This window comes from Pipistrellus kuhlii, unplaced genomic scaffold (genome assembly GCF_014108245.1).
Source record: "Pipistrellus kuhlii isolate mPipKuh1 unplaced genomic scaffold, mPipKuh1.p scaffold_m20_p_3, whole genome shotgun sequence".
Classification (NCBI taxonomy): domain Eukaryota; kingdom Metazoa; phylum Chordata; class Mammalia; order Chiroptera; family Vespertilionidae; genus Pipistrellus; species Pipistrellus kuhlii.
The window spans coordinates 131,517,282-131,538,771 of record NW_023425529.1 but is presented as its reverse complement, the minus strand read 5'-3'; the positions used below and the strand labels follow the sequence as shown (position 1 = coordinate 131,538,771).

General features: G+C 38.6%; 1 protein-coding gene across 11 annotated transcripts in view; it reads left to right on the top strand.

The window, feature by feature from the left end:
* KLF12 (Kruppel like factor 12) overlaps window positions 1-21,490 on the top strand; it is a 408,906-nt gene that overhangs the window by 380,339 nt on the left and 7,077 nt on the right. For all 11 annotated transcript variants that reach the window (XM_045588701.1, XM_036455691.2, XM_045588699.1 and 8 more), the window contains one exon: window positions 2,642-2,799. In XM_045588701.1, coding sequence (XP_045444657.1) covers window positions 2,642-2,799 — 158 coding nt within the window. The remainder of the gene's footprint in view (window positions 1-2,641; window positions 2,800-21,490) is intronic.

The following is a 21,490-nucleotide window of genomic DNA, read 5'->3' as shown; positions in this document are numbered from 1 at the left end:
AATAAGTCAGTCAGGCAAAAACAAGTATTTCATGATTTCATTCATATGTAGAATCAAATGAACAAAAATAAATTGATGAACAAAATTGATCCAGAGACGTAGAAGCATGGAACAGGTTGATGAATCTCAGAAGGGAGGTGGGGGTGGGTCGGTTGGCGGGGAGAGATTAACCAAAGAACATATGCATATATGCATAACCCATGGACACAGACAATAGTGTGGTGAAGGCCTTGGGGGATGACAGATGCAGAGTGCAGGGGGTCAGTGGGAATAAAGAGGGGACGTATGGCCAAAACCTGTTTGGCTCAGTGGTAGAGCGTCGGTCTGAGGACTGAAAGGTCCTGGGTTCGATTCTGGTCAAGAGCATGTACGTTGGTTGCGGGCATGTCCCCGGTGGGGGATGTGCAGGAGGCGGCTGGTCGATGTTTCTCTCTCATCGACATTTCTGGCTCTCTATCTCTCTCCCTTCCTCTCTGTAAAAAAACAATAAAATATATATATATATATATATATATTTTTTTTTAAAGGGGGGGATGTATGTAATACTTTCAACAATAAATATAAATAAATAAATAAATAAATAAATAAATAAAGGAATCTTATGTCCATCTTTTGGAAGAGGATTTTAAAACTCTTGGATAGCCCTAGCCAGTTTCTTCAGTGGTTAGAGCATTGGCTCTTAGAAGGATCACGAGTTCAATTCTGATCAAGGACAGGTACCTTGGTTATAGGCTTGGTCCCCAACCCCTGTCAGGGTGCATGTAGTAAGCAACCAATCGATGTGTCTCTCTCACGTCAATATTTCTCTATATCTGTCTCTCCCCCTCCTTTCCAATCTCTCTAAAAGTCAATGGAAAATATCCCTGGGTGAGAGTTAACATAAATAAATAAATAAATAAATAAATAAATAAATATCTGGAATGAATATGCATTAGACTATTATCATATTTCACCCAAGTTTGGTGAATTAAAGCCTATGGACCGATTAAAGCCTATGGGCCAATACAACCCACTCTTTATTTTTAAATAAAGTTTTACTGGAACATAGCATACTCATTTGTTTATATTTTGTCCATAGCTACGTTCATGCTATAATTTCAGGGTTGATTTGTTACAGCATAGACTGGCTCTCAAAATGCAAATCAAATATTTGCTATCTATCTCTTTACAGAAAAAGTTTACCAACCCCTAACCTAAGTTAAAATGTCATCTATTGAAAAATGTACCATTGATTATGTACCATTAATAAAGAAAAAATGGCATGTCAGCTAAATGATGACAAGCTACTAATTTTAAGAATCCTAATTTTGGTAACATTAAAATATTGAAAAAATATTAAAATCAGTCATGATATATAGCACTTCAAATAAATAAAATGTGGTACTGTATTTGTATCTACATGGATAGATCTCGAATGCTTAATGTTGAGTGAAAACCCATTTTCAGAATAATGTGAACAGTATATTATTTTACCTCTTAAAAACCATAAAAACAATGAGTTTTGATGAATGCAAATATGGATAAGTAAGCATACTTTAAAGGAATTCGGAGGGATTTAAAGAAAATTGATGATAGAGGAGGAGAAGGGATCAGGTTGATTATGGAAGATGTGAGATTTATCTCTAACTATAATGTACAGGGTTTTATTTTAAAAGTGACTTATTAATACAAAATACATTTTTAAAGCATCAACACATGGGAAAATGGGAAGAAAATATGTCAAAATATCAACAGTGGTAAATTTTTTATAGCAGAAGTATGGTGTAGTATAGCAAACATTTAATTCTATTTCATTATAATTTTTTTAAACTTCATGAACAATGGAAAAAAATGAGTCATGTTCTTCATTTCTATTGCAATCAAAAGAGATTAAGGTTTGAAGAAGTGCATGTTAATCAATTACCTGACATTACAAGCTAATCCTGTTTTTCTACCACGGCATTAAGATTAAACATCGTGCAAGTTGGGGCCAAATTTCATAGTTAAACTTTTTTTTCCCCCCTTAATGTTGGTACAGCTAATCTTTAAATACAATGAACTTTATTCCTCACCGTGGAAAACCACCGACTGTAGAAGTTAAATGTCAGGTGCATTTTACTGAACAGAAATAGCTTGTCATGAGTCATGTAATTGACGTAGGATGTACTTCTCTCAGCCCGACCTCACTTGTTTTGAAATGTACATTGTGATTTTACATGGTTTTCTCTGTTGTCACATGCAGTTCAGACCCTCATGCTACTTACCAAAAGCCTTCATTTTTGTCACTTGTCTATAGCAGGACTTCCTAGAATATTCTCTGTAAGCGTATTCTGAAGTTCACAATTTTAAGGTATAATTGGAACACCACCAGCTTGCTTCTTATTCGATAATGAGGATCAGCTCAGCTGCCACTGCTTTCATTTAGGTTTTGTTTTTGTCTTGATGTTGTTTTAAGTATGTCTTTCGCTCCCTAGGAGTGCTTCACCAGAAACAGATCAAACGGCCTGCCTTTGAGACTGAGAAATGACACATGTCTGGGAAACCCGGACCAGGGCCTTGCGTCTGTGTGAAGCTTAGACTGTGAGACTAAGGTCTCCTGCTACGAGGACCAAGACAGACTGCTGTGTTTCTCACTGATTAACTCCATGTTTTCCCTTTCCAGTTCCATTTCACCATTTAGTATTGAGAGCACAAGACGCCAGAGACGGTCTGAATCCCCAGACTCCAGAAAGCGGCGGATTCACAGATGTGATTTTGAGGGATGCAACAAAGTGTACACAAAAAGTTCTCACCTGAAGGCTCATCGGAGGACACACACAGGTACACTCCGCAGGGCTTCCCGCCGGAGGGTCAGGCAGCGTCCAGAAGGGCCAGCTGCTCCCCTCCGGACCCTGGAGCCACGAGGGTGCTGGATGGTGTCACCGCACGTATTTCTTCAGTTCGGTTCCTTTCTGAGCAGAATGCTTTTCCTCCCTCCGTTCAAAAAGGCTTAAGTCTTAGTGAACTTTAGCAACCAAGAAAGTTATTTCTTCTGTGTCTTTACAAAGTAATGGAAAAGGTATCCTCAGGTGAGGATTAACAAAAAATAAAAATAAATAACCATACTATATTAACCGTTTCCCAGCCGAGGTAGTAAAATCATTCAGAATCATCCTTTGCCGTTCTTGTAAGAGACATTTCCAAAGCTCCTTTCCAGAGACTGCCCCGTGCCTCCTCACGTGGAAGCAGGGATCCTGTGTGTGTGTGTGTATGGGGGGGGGGGGGGGGGGCGCGCAGGGCGGGGGTGGTGGAGGGGGTGATGACGTGATGGCAGAGGAGGAGGTTTGCCTGAAGTCACAAAAGCATTATAAGATCAGGAGTTGACTTTTTTGCTCATTTAATGCTTTATGCTTTTAATACTTACAAAATAATCAACACATTTTGCAAATTCCCTCCTCCCTCTTTCTTCCCTGCCTCCGATATCTTCCGCTTTTCCACTGAGTTTCAGTTTCCTCTCTCTCCATTGATCCTGAGCTTCCCCAGAAGCTTTCTTCTCTTTCTTAGGTACTATTTTTGAATCAGTTTCTTTAACATTGAGGCAAAGAACGAGTATAGAGACATGAAAATGAGTAACATGTTTTACTCTATCGCTAGATAGTGAACAAAATTATAGTATGATCAAGTCATATTACCTTTATGGGATCATTCCTGCTTAGATAATAAAAGAATGACCTTTCTTCAGTTAGTCATCATATAATATATTTCAAATTATTCTTCCTTGCCTTAAACTTTCTAAAATACATATCAGCCTCATTCTCACACAGACACCTCTATTCCATTTATCCAAGTGATGAACAGTGACAGAGAGGAAAAGGTTTAATTGGGTACTATTAAGGGATAGAACTCCATGGCATTACAAGATTACAAGTTTTACCGTGTACTGTGGGAAGTAGGGCAGACATGATATATGCATTGTAATTCAAAGCAATGTAAACCCTGCATGCTGAAGTGGAATTAATTAGCTTGGCTTACTGGTAACATGAAGTCATAGACTTCTGAGGTCCAAGTGGTTCAGAATGTAGTTTGTTTCCTTACGAGGGGGATCCCATCCCATGGGTGTCCTCTCTCACAGAGATCAGGTGACTGCTGTGCTGCTTTCTGCACACTCGGACACCTTTGATTTGACCTTCACCCCTGTTGCTGCCACTGCCATCATCTCCTGTGTGTTCAAGTGTGGTTCCTGATCGAGAAATGTGCACACAGCCTTCATTTTCCCATCTCTCCTCAAACATTTTTGAGTGTCAGAGAGCTTATTCTTATGCAAAATAAGTTGGGTGACATTTCTGAGGGCAGATTCTTTGTATAATTAAATACTTGGGTTTAAAATCAGTAAAGAGCTAATAACTAGACTAATAATTTGTGTTTTTTAAGTGAGACGTAATGGACACACAGCATTGTATAAGTCTAAGGTGTACAATGTAGTGACTTGATACACTTACATATTGCAATAAGATTACTCCCATAGCTTAGCTAACAACTGTATGGTGTCACATAATTATCATTTCTTTTTTTGTAGGGAGAACAATTTGTTTACTATAATCGCCATGCTGTGCATTAGATCTTCAGAACTTATTTACCTCCTAGTTATAAGTTTGTACCCTTGCCATCCCCTCTCTTGCCATGTTGCATTGTTCCTTACGGTGGTGTTTGGCTCTGGGTCCCTTGTCTGGGCTAACTCCAGTGATCACCCTGTAATTTTCACTTCCTGGCCCTGGTGCTCCTCATAACACTGGCATAAACCACTGGCACCTTCATTTCTCCAAACACCCTCAGTTCTCTCAGCCACATTTTTCTAGATGTAACCCATGTCACCACTGTCTTTTTCAGTCTTCCACACCGCAGATCGAGGGAACGGTGTTGTTAATGGACATCTCTTCATAGAGTCAAAGGTCATGTTAAGTCTTTTAACAGTTGATTTTCTGTTTGATCATCTAAATTAAAAAAAAACAAAAACTGATGAAAACTAGATCTTGTCCATCCCCTGTACCTGTAACTGATTTCTTTTAAACCTGAACATGCAGTTTTTAGTTGGACCCCATCCCTCATCTGATGACTCCTTTGGAACTACACGTATACCTCACAGAGATATTGCAGGTTCAGTCCCAGACCACCACAATAAAGCGAGTCGTAATATTTTTATTGATGGAGAGTCTTGTCTTCAGTTTGTTACCAAAAAAAAAAAAAAAAAAAAAAAGCCCTGACTGGTTTGGCTCAGTGAATAGAGTGTCAGCTTGCAGACTGAAGGGTCCCAGGCTAGATTCCAGTCAAGGGCATGTACCTTGGTTGTGGGCATATCCCCAGTTGGGGGAGGGAGGGTGCAGGAGGTAGCTGATTGATGTTATTTTCTCATCGATGTTCCTAACTCTCTATTCCTCTCCCTTCCTCTCTGTAAAAAAATCAATTAAAAAAAAAAAAAAAAAAGGCGTGAACACCTGTGAATCACAATGAAGCAAAATACAATAAAGCAAGGTGTGCCTTAGTAGGTTTCCTCTCCCTGGGTGTGTGTAGCCATAGTCTGGATGATTTCCTGCAGGAGACACAAGCCAGCATCATTACTGTGAAGGCTGCACATACTCCTTCAAGTCTAGGAGATACAATAGTTATCCTATATCCATTTTACTGATTTGGACCTATTATTCTATTAAATTAAAATAACTCTCTTCCCATCTAACTTGCTGTTAGTATAGTATATCTCTCCTCCAGCTTCTCTATTTTTGCCAGATATTGAGTAGGACAGGTTCACAGAAAAACTTCTATCAATATGGGTCTTGATTCATTAATCAGTAATTAAAAATTCACCTAATTTTCTGACCTCTAATTCATAGTTTTTGATCCCTCAGCTACATTAAAAAAATCTATGTGAAATTCCTGCTATAACCCATATACCAAATTCATTCATCCACTTAGCAGAGTGACATTGTGCAAGGTGTAGTTTCTAAACTATCAATCAAAGCACGGTATTTTTCAAAAGAAAGAATGACATTTGGTTTATTTGCTGCCGCTGGTTCAAAGTGAGCCCATACTGATTCCTGATTTACAATTATTTGTAAGATTTCATAACTTCATGTTCAAAATGAAATCAGCACAGGTTCTGTTGGGATTGATTTTAATAAATATCTTCTTAGCCTTCCCTTTGCTTCAGGCATATTGAGCAAGTTATTTGTGTGTGACTGGTAATAATGTGAAGTTTGGGATTATAACAGATGACTTATGAGAACTACTCATGCTATAGGAGATAAGCAAGTAGCAATGAGATGCTTTCTCTGAGCAAGATACAGTAATTTTACCTTTAACATTGTTCTTTTGCTTTATGAATACATGATCAAGTCCTCTATTTAGGACTTAGACAGCAAATGAATCACTTGTAAGAATGTGAAAGAGGAACATTTTCTATATATTAGCAAGGAAGTTAGAGTTAAAAAATTCTGAAGAATGCCTTTTGAAAAGAAAAATAAGGATTATTTTGTAAATGTGTAATTTAAATAATGGCATAAAGATTTGATCAAATATTTCAAATGCCTTAACACCTACAAGTAGTAAATTGTTTAAGGCCTGTTAAAAAAGGAGGCGGGGGGGAAACAAATATATACAAATATATATATGTTTTTACATATACATATATATGTGTATATACATACATACATACATATATACACATATAAGCAATCACACACACACATGTGATTGTCATCAGGTAATTGTTCCTATTCACTGGTCTAAATTGTGTGTGATTTATCTCCATGAAGCAGTGTACAGTGCATTTAAATAAATATGCAGTATATGTAAATGAATGGTCATTTAAATCTGGGCTATACACAACTACTGTGTACTGTGAATTTCTCTCATTTCAGTTTAATAACTAAAGTCATTATTAAATGATTTAAGTATAAACTTTAGAAAAAATATTTTCATGAATTTGGCATTTTTGTTTAGAATTCTTAATATTTTCTAAAAATATATGCCATGGTATTTTCTAACAGGCAGTACAATAAGTACATTGCACTCAGACAGCAATGATTTCAAAGCCACTAGATGGCGCACTCGCACCAGAGGTTGGGCAGGTCTAGTCTCCGAGGGCCTGGAAAAGAGGAAACTAGAACCCTCTAGCGGTCTGCATGAGGAGGCAAGTGTCTGTGACCTGCAAATTTCACAGTTTAGTGATAAACAAGGAAAAGGCAGGAGAAAGATAAAATTTAAACCAGAATTTTAAGAAAGTAATTGCCACATATTCAAATATTTAGTTCCAAATGGATCTGGAAATATTTTTTATTACAACATAATAGCCTGTTTTCTAATAAACTTATAAGGCTTATTTTGCCAATCTTATCTAATATTCCTTTATAATTCCTTACTTAAATTTTAAAATTAGTAAACATAAAGAATTCACATTTCTTATATATATTTATATGAATTTTACATGCCAAGGACTTTAACTTTCAAAGATGCTTTTAATATATGATCCAATTTTGAATTAAAAATCTCTAAAATTTGTTCTTTCCTACTTTTACAAATGAATGAAATGATGCAGTATTTAGCTCTTCCCTCGAGGAATGAAGCCTTTGTAATTAATACCATATGCTATAATTAATATCTAATAATGGGTATGTATTTGGAATGCACACATACAAGCATACACTTACCAATCTTGAATGCTTACAGACCCCAGCCTTTTTTACTTTTTTTATTTGCCTCATTCCTTCTCATTGCTCTTCCTATATTTCTTGCTTCTGATTTGACAACTTGTTTTACTGGATGAGATCCTGAAATGGTTTGATGATATTTCTATAAAGAAAAGCATGTGTTTTGTGACAGCTATGCATTGTGGTGGCCTTTAGCTCACAAGACTGTGGTCGCTAATCTTATCTTCGGTGGTAGTGTGCTACCTCTGCTTTCACATCTATCTTCATTAATTAAATAACTCCTCACATATAAAGCCCCACATCAGAGCCTCTGTCTAGATTCATTGTTAGATAAAGCATAGGGCTTAGTGATGTCAAGATAATTAATCACTTAAGAGCAAGCTGACATTTTTTTTCAAGTAAAAATCCTCTTCTCATAAGTTGTTTGTAAGTCCTCACAGGTATAAGCCATGTTGGTAACTGTTGAGAAATAGAGAACTAGAAAAGAAGTAGCACCAAATCTGAAGTCAGGAGACAAAAGTCTGAATCTGTCTTTCGTCCCTCACTGGTTGGTAAACTTAGACAAGCTGCTCTGTGAATCTCAGGTCTTCTGTTTCTTTTTTAACTTTAAACATAAACATGCCAAGTTGTTACATAATTACCACAGGGGACACATTTGATATCCCCAGTAAGTACAATGATTAATACATTGTAGGTGCTCAATAACATTTGTTGAATTGAAATTGTATATGTACGGATACTGTTATGGACATACGTATGTTATTGTTGTGAGCAATAGGTTCAAGACAAAAAAAAAAGTTTGGATCATGTAGTAAATACGCATCACAATCACCTATCTCTTTACATCAGACTCTACTAATTTAAAATTTATATATTTAGAAAAAGTTGGAGTAAAGCTAACTTATTTAATAGGCCCTTTTGTCATCATTTTAATAAAATAGTAATGTCAATAATCTTTTAAAGAATATACTTAAAATAGTAAAGCAGACCGTCTCATTCAAAAGGACCCATTCATAGACAAATTCAACAAGACAAATATATATTGAGAACTGCCCATGGCTAAGACACTATAGATTTTCTTCTTGAAAATGACAGAGACATAGACCCCATCATCAATGGACTTGTCCATGAGTGTACTTGATAAGACTCATCAAAATAGTCATAACAAAGGCCACGTGTGCAAAACCCTGTAATAAAGGCACAAGCACAATGACAAAGGAATACAGTAGGAGCTATCTCTTGTGGCCAGGCGGTTTGGGGACACCTTCCTAAGCTGGGCGTGCAAGGCCCCTCTCATTCTGTTCATGTATTCAACATAGTTTGCTGGCCCTTCCCCCTACTTCCTCCTCCCCCCCACCCCCCATTCCTCTGCCATACAAATGAATGAATCTCCAGATATGCCTAACTGTACGGAGCCCATTCTTCCCCTTACCTGCAATGGCCTGCCTAAATGCTCCCTTTCTTCTTGCTTCTTTAGTGGGTAAACTATTTATTTGTTGAAACTCACTCAGTGTCACCTTGTCCCTGAAGGTCTCTGACCACCCTCCTTCCTAGGCAGGTAAAATTCCATCCTCTATGGCCCTAAAGCAGTTGGAAATTTCCCTGATGTAGCAGCCCCATGATCAGAAGGGAAGGTGTGTGGGGAACATTGGAGCAGATGTCTGATTGGGCATGAGGGGAGGGGAGGGGGAGACTTTGAAGATAACAGGTGTGTGTGGTGAGGAGGACAGCATGCCCTAAACCACATGTGTCAAACACAAGGCCCGCGGGCCAAATCCGTCCCGCCAGGCCTTGCAATGTGGCCCGCACCGTGCTGTCATCACTGCACTCCGCTGCGTTTCCATCACAATGACAGTTTATGACTGTTCAGTAAACCATTCGGCCCACGATTTAGGCTGGATTTTAGATTTTGGCCCCTTCTCTGATTGAGTTCGACACCCCTACAACAGACCTGGAGTCCGTAGGTGGGTGTGAGCTGATACTTCCTGAGAACCTGCCAGGTCCCATGCACAGTGCTCAGCTCTGCTAGTGCTTCCACATTTTAGCAACATCTGTAAATCCCTTGGAAGGTTACAACATTTGTCCCCTATCCTGTTGTAGTTAAGCAGTGGAGCTGGGATTCTAATTTCTTAGGCTTCTCTAGAGCCTGGACTGCTGTCATTACTCCTTCTCTCAGACAGGTTTGCTAACAACCTGCCAGTCTCCTCCCCACCAGCGCCACACTCTGCAGTCAGCTACCTGTTTAGGTCATTGGAGTACTTTGAAGTAATAAGACGCAAGCAATTTTCAGTGGTCTATTTTTAAGGCTTCTCATTAAGTTGAACTCGGTCTTTCTTCCCCATCTGGTACAATTTTTCTTTGTTAGAAAACCAGTAAAAAGACGAGGACCAGAAATCTGAACAGATAAATTAAGGCACCTGGAGTGCTTGATGGATACCCAGCTCTGTGAATGGGGGTGATGCAAAGATGAGGACAGCCAGGAGTTCTAACTCCGGCTGGGGAGACAGCCCCATCCTCAAACATCCACCACACCACGCATGATAGGAAAGGCCTGAGAAAATTGCAAAAGCAGCACAGAGGAGGTGATGGATCCCAAGTGGTGGGGTACAGTAACAGTAACATCACCTACCCACGTACACACGCACTGAAGTGCCACCTCTGAAAATGAAGCTGAAAAATCTGGATCGGTAACAAAATGCTGTGAAAGTATCACATTTCTTTTCGTTTATGGAAAAGGAGTTATTTTAACCTGTCGTAGAGAGCTACTGTGTAGAAACACACTGAACCTAAGATGTACTGTTACCTGGATGTAAGTACCAGGGTTGTACGAATTTGAATCAGTTTGGTTTTTAAAGAGTTTCTTTATTTTTAAAAAAATAAATTCATCTTTTCATTCATTTAGAAAATTAAAGGCTTCTAAAACAGCCTACCAATTCTTAATTTCATTGTCGTTAGTACATAAATCATCCCTGACCGTGGGAAGTTAAAAAATTATGACTGTGCTCCCCATGTTCCTTCCTTTGCTTTAGGTGTTATTCCATCGTAGCCCTCACAGCTGTGTTGTAAGGAGTGAGTAGGAACACCCCCAGCCATGTACTTGTTCATGCTCTGCCGAAGAGCAACTAGATTATGATTGCCGGTCATCACTTTCTGAATGGCAAATTTAACTATTACTTATATAATATTTGTGGCCTTAATGGAATTATAAATGATAATGAGAAACTATTTTTGTAGAAAATATATTCTCCATTAAAGAATATATAAAAATAGTGTTTATTTATAATGTTTAAGATAATTCCATAAAAATCTTAATAACAAAAATAATTATCAAGTAAATATATCCATCACATATTGTGTTCCTAATTTTAAAGGTTTAAAAAGATTATTTTTTACAGGGAGGCCTTTTAATGGCACTAGTTTTAAATAAAAGCCTTTCAAATTATTTTCCTTTTTGAATATATATACACTGAGTGGCCAGATTATTATGATCTCCGAACGCAAAATAATCTGGCCATTCAGTGTGTGTGTGTGTGTGTGTGTGTATGTGTGTGTGTGTGTGTATAGATTAGAGGCTGGTGCATGAATTCATGCATGGGTGGGGTCCGACCAGCCTGGCCAGGGGGAAGGGGCATGGGCAGTTGGCTGGCCTTCCTGCTGGTTGAACTCCTGGTCAAGGGGACAATTTGCATATTAGCCTTTTATTATATAGGATATGCAGAGTGGCCAGATTATTATGCATTCAGAGATCATAATAATCTGGCCACTCAGTGTATATTTGATAAGGGATATATATATATATATATGTGTGTGTGTGTGTGTAGTTTAAAATGAGTAGATTTCATTTTTATTTTTTTTAACAGATTTTGGTTTACAGAAAAAGAGCAGAAAGTTTAGAGTCTCCACATGCACCCTCCTCCCCCACTCTCTGGCGTCCCTTATTATTAACATCTGGCATTAGTGTGATGCATTTGTTATAACTAATGAGCCAATCTATACTAATGAAAGGGTAATATGTTAATTAGACTGGGTCAACTAGACATCTTCCGGGCATCCAACTTCCTTCCGTACAAAGCCACAGTGATGGGGGCCAAGGCAAAGGCGATCAGGGTGGCAGGAGAGCAAACAGTTAGGGGTTTGATTAGTTCGGCATGGAGCAAGCAGTTAGGGGGCAATCAGACTGGCAGGGGAGTGCAATTGGGGGTGATCAGGCTGGCAGGGGAGTGGTTAGGCAGTGATCAGAGTGGCTGGGAAGTGGTTAGTGGGTGGTCAGGCCAGAAGGCAGAGGTGGTTAGGGGCAATCAGGCAGGCAAGTTGAAGCGGTTAGGAGTGATTAGGCTGTCAGGCAGAGGTGGTTAGGGTTGATAAGGCAGGCAGGCAGGCCAGCAGTTTGGAACCAGCAATCCCAGATCGTGAGAGGGATGTCCAACCACTAGTTTAGCCCTAATCCCGCATCATGCCTAAACCAACAGTCGGACATCCCCTGAGGGGTCCCCAGGAGAGAGTGCAGGCTGGGCTGAGGGACACTTCTCCCTCCAGTGCACAAATTTTGTGCACCAGGCCTCTAGTAGAGAAATATTGTTAACTAAGGCCCATAGTTTACATTAGAGTTCACTCTTGGTGTTGTATATTCTGTGGGTTTAGATAGTGAAATGCATCATCATCTGTGTCTGTATGACACAGAATAGTTTCACTGCTCTAAAAATTCTGTGTTCTACTTATTCATCCTTCCTTCCATCTATCCTCCATCCTCATAAATTATAGGTAAATACAAATCTTTTTACTCCCTCCATAGTTTTATCTTTTCCAGAATGTCATGTAACTGGAATCATAGAGTATGTAGCCTTTTTTGAAATAGACTTTATTCAGTTAACATTATGCATTTAAGATTATCCCATGTTTTCCTGTTTTCCAGTGTCTTGATAGCTCATTTTATTTTAGGTTCCAATATTTACTTTTATTTATTTTTATTTTCAATTAAATTGAGTAGAGTGACATTGGTTAATAAAATCATATAGATTTCAAGTGTATAATTCTATAATACATCATCTGTAGATTGCATTGTGTGTTCACCACCCAAAGACAAGTTTCCTTCCATCACCATATATTTGACCCCCTTTAATCTTTTTTGTAATCCCTTCAGCCCCCTCAAAAATAAATATTCAAATTCATTAAATAGGACAAAATTATAGAATGGATACAATAAAAGCAATACTTTCTTTGTTTCAAATAAGAAGTATTTGAATTGAATCAGTTTCATTCATGTAATCAATAAGCATTTATTAGCACAGAGCACTGTGCTAGATCCTGGAGGTACAGTGATCCTGGAAGTACACAGTTCAAAGATGGCCTCAGTCCCATGCTGTTGAGTGGGGTCGGGCAGACAGGAAAACCACCAGTCACAGTGGGGTGTGATGGGAGTTTTAACACAGGTGTGTGCAGGGTGCCAAGAGCTACATGGTCAGACTGCCTTTCAGAAAGTTTTCATTTAATCCAGTTCAGACAATAACTTGGAGGGGTGGGACGTAACTGAGAGAAACAGAGCCATTAGAAGTTGGCATTGGTGAACGGTGGTGAGAACCTAAAGAAAGGATGACCAGCACAATATGGGTAAGGGAAGCAAGGAAAACTAGACAGATACTTGGAAGCAGAACTGGCAGATGTCATAGTCAGGTTGGGGCAGGTAGAGACTAACAGATAGGAAGAAGTCCAAGAAATCTCTCCAGGTGGATATATTTATGACTTGATACCTCAGTAGATGGAGTTGCCTTTTTTTTTCACCCCCAGATAGACAAACAGAAGGAGGAACAAGTCTTGTCTAAGTGGTGGATGCTGAGTAGAGTTTTGATCATGTTGAGGTTGCTTTCAGACTGTCAGTTAGAAATGTCTTGTCTCTGTGGCGCTTAGGAGAGAGACCAAGGTGTAGATTCTTCAGAATCATTCCCTGATGGGTTGTGGTGGAAGCCATGGGAGCCAAAGGAAACATGCAGATGAGGAATCAAAGTTAAAATCTTGGTAAACATTTATGTAACAAGTAAAGGAAGAGGTCTCTGCAAAAGAAACTGAGGAAAAAGTAACCAGACCCACAGGAAAATAAATATTGTGACTACATGGAAATAAACTCAGAACAGCCAAATAAAGTACTATCGTAGACCTTGAACTTTTTGTTTTGAGTAAAATGTGTTTTTATTATATGATATTTTTGTTTATTTATGTTTGATTTCTAGATGAGAAGGGCTAAGCCTCTGTGTTAACACATTGTCTGTATTGTAATTGCTAATTCACATTCTTAGTCTGCTTGTCCAATTCTGACTAGGTACCCTAATTTAGTAAAGCAGTGATTTCAAGTGTTCAGAGGCATTATAGAGTATTGGTTAAGATTATGAACTTTGGTGTTAGACTCCCAGGGTTCAAATCTGACCTCCACTATATACTAACTCTGGTGAAGTGGCGTTGGTTATTGCAACTATTTCATCAGGAAATTGTCAAAGTTAAATGAGTTCAGATTCAGAAAACTCTTAGAGACAAGTATGGTAAACAGAATATGCTATCTGCTTTAACTTTTTTTTTTTAATCAAAGAGATCTATTTTGGAATTGCATGGAGAAGGTCTTATTGACACATAATGAAAAAGATAATTCAGTCTAGAAAATTCTGTGGGGCAGAGACTAACATATTGATTGAGTTGACAGAACCAAATGGATCTAGCAAATTATGGAACAGATGGGTCTGTTTGGCCTAAAAAATAATTTTATATATAAAATGTTAGAAAAATCAAGATTAATATAGGCATCCTAATTACCTGAAAACCTTAATTCATTTCCTTAAAAATAGCAAAAGGATCTATTTTCAATTTTTTATTACTTATATTTCTTAACAAAAACAATAATTTTGTTTTGTGTTTGTTTTTTAATTGATTTGAGAGAGAACAAAGGGAAGAGGGAGGGAGGTAGAGAGAAGAAGAGAGAGAAACATTGATTTGTTGTTCCACTTTTTTATGCATTCACTGGTTGATTCTTATACATGCTCAGACTGGGAATCAAACCCGAAACCGTGGTGTATTGGGATAACACTCTAACCATCTGAGCTACTTGGGCAGAGACAAAAATAAAAATTTTTAATTTCATTACCTTAAAATTGAACATTCTTTATTGAGCACCTTTCATTTGCCAAGCACATGGCCTGTGTATTTCTAAGTTTCACAACAGTGCTTGTAAGAATTAGTGGTCCCCTTTACAGATGGGGAACCAGTGTTTCCGAAAGCTTAACCCCCTAGCTTGAGTTTGAATTGTCAATCAGTACTGAGTCTGCATGGAACATGCCCTCTGCCTTATTTCAAAGTCTGTGCTTTTCTATGTCACCTTCACCCCAACAAGAAGGAAGGCAGCTAGTCTACCCCTGGCCAATTTAGGGGCCTTGTATTCTCAGCTCTAGCTTTCTGTTTTTTCATTTTAAAAGTGCCTAATTTCCTTCCAGATTTTAAATTCTGTGAACTTTTATGAACTAGTGTAACAGAAACCAGAAGACAAGATAGGAATCTTGATTCTGTTTTTTTCTCCCTCATATGCAAATACCATTCCTCAAGTGAAACAGATTGTCAGAGCAAATATGTTGAACCTTGAGTGTAATGAAGCTCATTTATCAGTGTCTGGGGCACCTTTTTATAAAAGTTAAACAGGGAATCATTTCAGAAATGTGCTTCTGAACCAAAGAAAATGTGTGTTTCCTGTTGCAAAAGGTGTTCCTTTTCAGTCGCTTGAGAAAATAATAGAGAAGCTGATGTGAGAACATGGGTGTTTTGTTTGACCCAAGCATTTTCAAACTGCACATTCCTCTTATGTGTATTGCTCACACACGTCATTTTAATACGAAAGGGCACCTGTCTTTTGTCTCAGTACAAATTTACCTTTCAGCACTTCCCATGGTGAAATGGGAGGTACCTGAATAAGTTATTTTTGTTTCGTGAGTTTTGAGAATCCTTTCAATACCTGGTGTTTTCTTTAGACTTTATTATGCCTTCTGCTGGGTAAATGTCATGGAAATGCATTTAGTGACTCTTAATCCTTTTCTTTTACTAAAATTGAAAGAGACACCAGTTCTCATAATAAATCACTTTGTTGACTGTTTCAAGAAAAAAAACGAAAAGAAAAAAAAACAAAAAAAAAACCCTAATGTGAGTTTTTATTTTCCCAGAACACTTAATTAGAATTCTTGCCTGTGAAAGAGCAGGCACACACACACACACAAAATACACACACACACACACAAAATACACACACACACACACAAAATACACACACACACACAAAATACACACACACACACAAAATACACACACACACACACACCATAATACACAACATACACACAAAATACACACACACACACACACACACCATAATACACAACATACACACAGGCTGATATGCATAACAAATTATATTTAACACAAATCTCAAATGTGGAGTTACAAAGAGTAATTTAGAATGAAAATTAACAAACCCTCCTTCTTTGGGCGGGAGGGGGGGGGGGGATATGGTCTTTTTAAAACCTTACAGGACCATTTTACTTTAGTAAATAGAAGCTCTTGCTATTAGTTTCAAGTAACACTTTTATTTTTTTAGATGTTTTTATAGTTTAGTCCACTGTTTTTTTGGGGGGGTATATTTTTTTGTCATTGTTTCATTGTTTTTAGAGAACTGGGGGAGGGCAGAAATTGTGCTAAAATAGTCAGATTCTTTTACTTAAATATGAAAAGTGGAAATGGCTTGTGGATTCCTCAGGACCTTCACTTCAGAATTGAAGACTTAGAGGTCAATAAGCCCACACGCTGAGGGCTGGGGGATAGCTTAGATCAGTGGTTGGCAAACGGTGGCTCGCGAGCCACATGCAGCTCTTTGGCCCCTTGAGTGTGGTTCTTCCACAAAACAGCACATGCGGGAGATTGAAACGTCTTGGCCCATGTGCAAAATTGGTTTTCAGCCTGGGCGAGTCTATTTTGAAGTGGTGTTAGAATACTCAAGGGGCCTAAGAGCCACATGTGGCTCAAGAGCCACTGTTTGCCAACAAATGGCTTAACCTCCCAATTACTCAGCTTGTGTCCTTTGACTTTCCTTATACAATAGCAACTTAACAAAATCATTTACTAAGACATATACCATGCCATTTTATATCATTGCATTAATATAGGATTAATATAAGGAAAACCAAAGGGGGATGTGATGATGCAATCAGAACTTTCAATTATTTTGAAAAATGTAGACTATATTTTTAGTGATATTGCCACAAGGGATTGTAAGTGTATTTGTGGGTTAGCAAAAAGGAGCAAGGAAGGTGGGCAGGCTATTTTCATTTTTAGTTTATTTCTAGGGAAAAGTTTTGAATAGTGTATTTGCAGAATTCTAGTTCAAATGAATTTAAGGACAACTCACTATTCCTAAAGAAAATACTAGAAATCATGTTTACTGCCGTCATCGTTCAGCCTGATGCAGACCAGCTGTGAGCAGCAAGAGCTTGGACCTGGGGAGAAGCCTGCCTCCTTTTATTGTCCAAGCCAACTCTTGCCATAGGAAAACTTTTGTGGGAAATTTACCTGCCGTTCTTTCTCTACCACTGACTTTTTTTTTTTTTTAGTTTAATTTAGTTTAGAGACATAGAAAGGAAGAGGTAGAGAGAGAGAGAAACATTGATCATCAATCCAGTGCCTTCTCCACTCACCCCTACTAGGATTGAACTACAACCTGGGTATATGCCCTGACCGGGACTCGAACTCTCAACCTTTTGGTATATAAGACAACAGCTCTCCATCCAACACTAGACAGGGATACCACTGACTTTTTAACATTAAAATAGCTTTCTATTTTCTACCAAGCTTTTAAAGGAAATAAAGTAGAATTCTGTCTATTCTTCATTATATCTCTCAAGGATCATTTATGCACACTATAATATATCTTCCAAACTTATCATTTTAGTTAGTTCTATTCACATCAGGAAGTTAGTTTCGGTTATCTTTGTTTATAAGATTATACCCTTTCAATTGTTTAAAGCACAAGCACAAAATATAAAGTGCTGTTTAATACAATGTAGTAGACACTGAAGTTGTTCTTATATCTATTTCTAAAACTTGACTAGTTCAAAAGGAGCATTTGTTTGTTTGTTTTGTAATGAAATGCTAGGCACTGGGTGGGAACAATCAAAGCCTAGGTCTCTCTTTAGCGAGGGCCAGGAGCCAGCTAGTTCCCTGCCTGCTTGGAGTAGCCGTCTCCCTATCCCCCACCTCCATAGCGTGACCACTGATTTTGAAACAAGATTAGAAGATCTTGCTTTTTCCTGCTTTCTTTTTTGTTTTTAAACATGGAGATTGAATACCCAATTCCTAATTTTATTAAGGAGGCAGTAAGGATAAGGACTATTTAGCATAAGATTTTTTTGATGTTTAAAAGAATCTATATATTTTTGTAAGAAAATTTTCAAGGAGCCGAAACCGGTTTGGCTCAATGGATAGAGCATCGGACTGTGGACTGAAAGGTCCCAGGTTCAATTCCGGTCAAGGGCATGTATTATACCTTGGTTGCAGGCACATCCCCAGTAGGGGATGTGCAAGAGGCAGCTGATTGATGATTCTCTCTCGTTGATATTTCTAACTCTCTATCCCTCTCTCTTCCTCTCTGTAAAAAATCAATAAAATATATTTTAAAAAATTTTTTTCAAGGAAAACTTATTTATCACTCAGATAACTGAGTTTACTGGTTTTTTACATACTTTTTCCCTCCCCTTATAGTGGAGGTTTACATTCTTTATTATATGCCTTCATTAATCACTTAGTCCCTAGTAATTTATAAGCTTACTAGAAGCCCAGTGCATGGATTCGTGCACCAGTGGGGTCCCTCAGCCTGGCCTGTGGGAATCAGGCTGAAATTGGCTCTCTGACCTCCCTGAAGGGGTCCCAGATTGCGAGAGGGTCAGGCCAGGCCAAGGGACCCCACTGGTACAGGATCGGGGTTGGGAGAGACTGTGGGAGGGCTCCAGGGTGTGTCTGGCCCATCTCAGCCAGACCCCAGAAGCAAGCTAATCTTCCAATTTGAGTGTCTGCCCCCTGGTGTGCATCATAGCAACCAGTTTAATTAATAGTTGAACACAGCATATTAGGCTTTTATTATATAGCATATGTTATTTTTATTGGTTTTATTCATGACTAGGGAAATATTGATATATGCCCCCTATATTTTTGACGTCTATTCCCTTATCTCTTTTTTTTTATTAAGACATAATTAACATATACCAGTTTCAGGTGTACAACATAATGGTTTGATATTTGTATGTTACAAAATGATCACCCATGGCCAGGACCGGTTTGGCTCAATGGATAGAGCGTCAGCTTGGGGACTGAAAGGTCCCGGGTTCGATTCCAGTCAAGGGCATGTACCTTGGCTGTGGGCATATCCCCAGTAGGGGGTGTGCAAGAGGCAGCTGATCGATGACTCTCTCTCATCGATGTTTCTGACTCTCTATCTCTCTCCCTTCCTCTCTGTACAAAATCAACAAAATATATTTTTTTTTAAAAAAGAATAATTTAAAAAAAAAATGATCACCCATAAGTGTAGTTAATATCCATCACCACACATAGGTACAATTTTTGTTGTGATGAGAACTTTTACAATCTCTTAGCAACTTTCAGATATACAATGCAGTATTATTATTAACTATGCTGTACATTATTCACCATGCTATACATTACATCCCCGTGACTTATTTTATAAGTAGAAGATGTACCTTTTGATCACCTTCACCCATTTGGCCACCTTTGTCTTTCATGATCACATATTGCACTTGATTCCACCTCACAAAGTACTTTTCAGACTTTTACTGTTTCCCTGGTTCAGTGCCCTGACCTGTTGCTTTCCCTGCTCCTCCCCTTTGAAACATCCGTCTTAGAAACATTGCCAAACATCTAAGCTCCAGCTTTCTGATTCTTCCCTCCATAGCTTCTCCTCCCCAGGCTCAGTAGAAGGGTAACTTGTCATCATTCACAATGGCCATTGTAACAAAATTGTACTGAAAAATGTTGGAGCGAGGGGAGCTTCATCACTGTGTAGAATAGGGGTGTCGAACTCAATCAGAGAAGGGGCCAAAATCTAAAATCCAGCCTAAATCGCGGGCCGAATGGTTTACTGAACAGTCATAAACTGTCATTGTGATGGAAACGCAGCGGAGTGCAGTGATGACAGCACGGTGCGGGCCACATTGCAAGGCCTGGCGGGACGGATTTGGCCCGCGGGCCTTGTGTTTGACACATGTGGTGTAGAATCACTGCTCTTTCAGTTACCAGGTAAAGTATAGAGAGACATTCCTGACCTTAATCCATCCTACCCTCACCTCACCCTCATAACGAAGACCTTCATTTTTTAATCAGCAAAAAAGATCCTGAAAATAGTTTTTAAACTCTGATTGAATCTGGTGAGCCTTTTCAGAGAATCACTCATTTTCTGTTGCCAAGAACTCTCACATCAAAGTACTTGATGTGAAATACTATGTGCTTATTACTGAGAAGACTATTAGAATTTTAACTGAGGTCCTAAGTTGAGAATGAGTGATTAGCCTATAGCCAAAGTATTCCCTCACCCACCCATCCCAAACTAACCATATGCATCATATACTCCAATACAGTACATTCACAGAATCCAGAAGCTTGTAAAAAAGCACAGGTGTTCCCTTATATCAAAGGTCAGCAAAGTTTCTCTGAAGTGTCAGATAGTGTCTCCTTCTCTTTGCCCTTACTGATCTTCTAGGCCCATCCAGCTATGGAGCCTCCTCCCCTCACCTGATCTGGGATGGCCATGTGAGGGTCCTGCAGCGTGTCTGATCCCACACATGCTCATATGACACTTCCTCACCACGCTGGACACACACATCCTCCTGCCACACAACTGAGAAATGCTTCTTCCCAATTAAGAAAATCCTTTAGCCTTCCCTTCTTAGGCTTTATACTCTCAGTGGCTGGTTCCATAGTAACATAGGAGATAGCTAGGAGATACCTATTGGTGACCAAGAGTCAGCTACCTGAGCTCAGTGTCCCCAAAATGAAGACATGATTTTTATCAAGCTAAATTTACTAGAACCCATGTTCATGATGTAAATTTCAAAAACATACAGGGATGATACGAAAATAAAAGCATGTCAACCGTTGCCATTGATATACTATATAATACACACACACACACACACACCCTCTAATTTTTTAAGTTAGGGGTTTTGCTTATTTATTTTATTTTTTAATTCTGTTAAATTCAGATCAATAGACATCTGCAAAGGAAATTTTTGTCTCCTATGGAGTCTGAAGTTGAGGTTTAGGGTTTATCCAGTCAGCAGAGCCCTTTTAGAGTAACCTGGAGGTTTCTTTGGGCCACAATTAAATACATCAATCGCTGTAGATTTAACTAGTCTGAACTATTCACTTACATCTGAAAGGGCCATTTGCTAATAGATAGTTTTTAGTTAACAATTGAATGAAAAATGTTGGGTCCAGTTCCATCTAGTTTTCCCATATAGCCATTACTCATAGTTTTTTGTATGTGTGCCTCTGTGTATGTGTTGTAGTTTTATTCATTCACCCAAGAATTGCTTGGTACCTATTTTAGGTTCTGAGGATCCTGAACTAGAGGAGGCCATGTATTCAGAAACTGGTAAAGGAGAAAGTCATCTAAACAACATCTAAGCAAAATCTGTAGTATGTTCTATTGTGATGGGTGATTTAATAGGAATAGGAAGTGAGTAATTTGGGAGTAGCTAAGAAAGTAACACTGACTGTCTGAAGAAGTAACGAAGTTTAGATGAGGA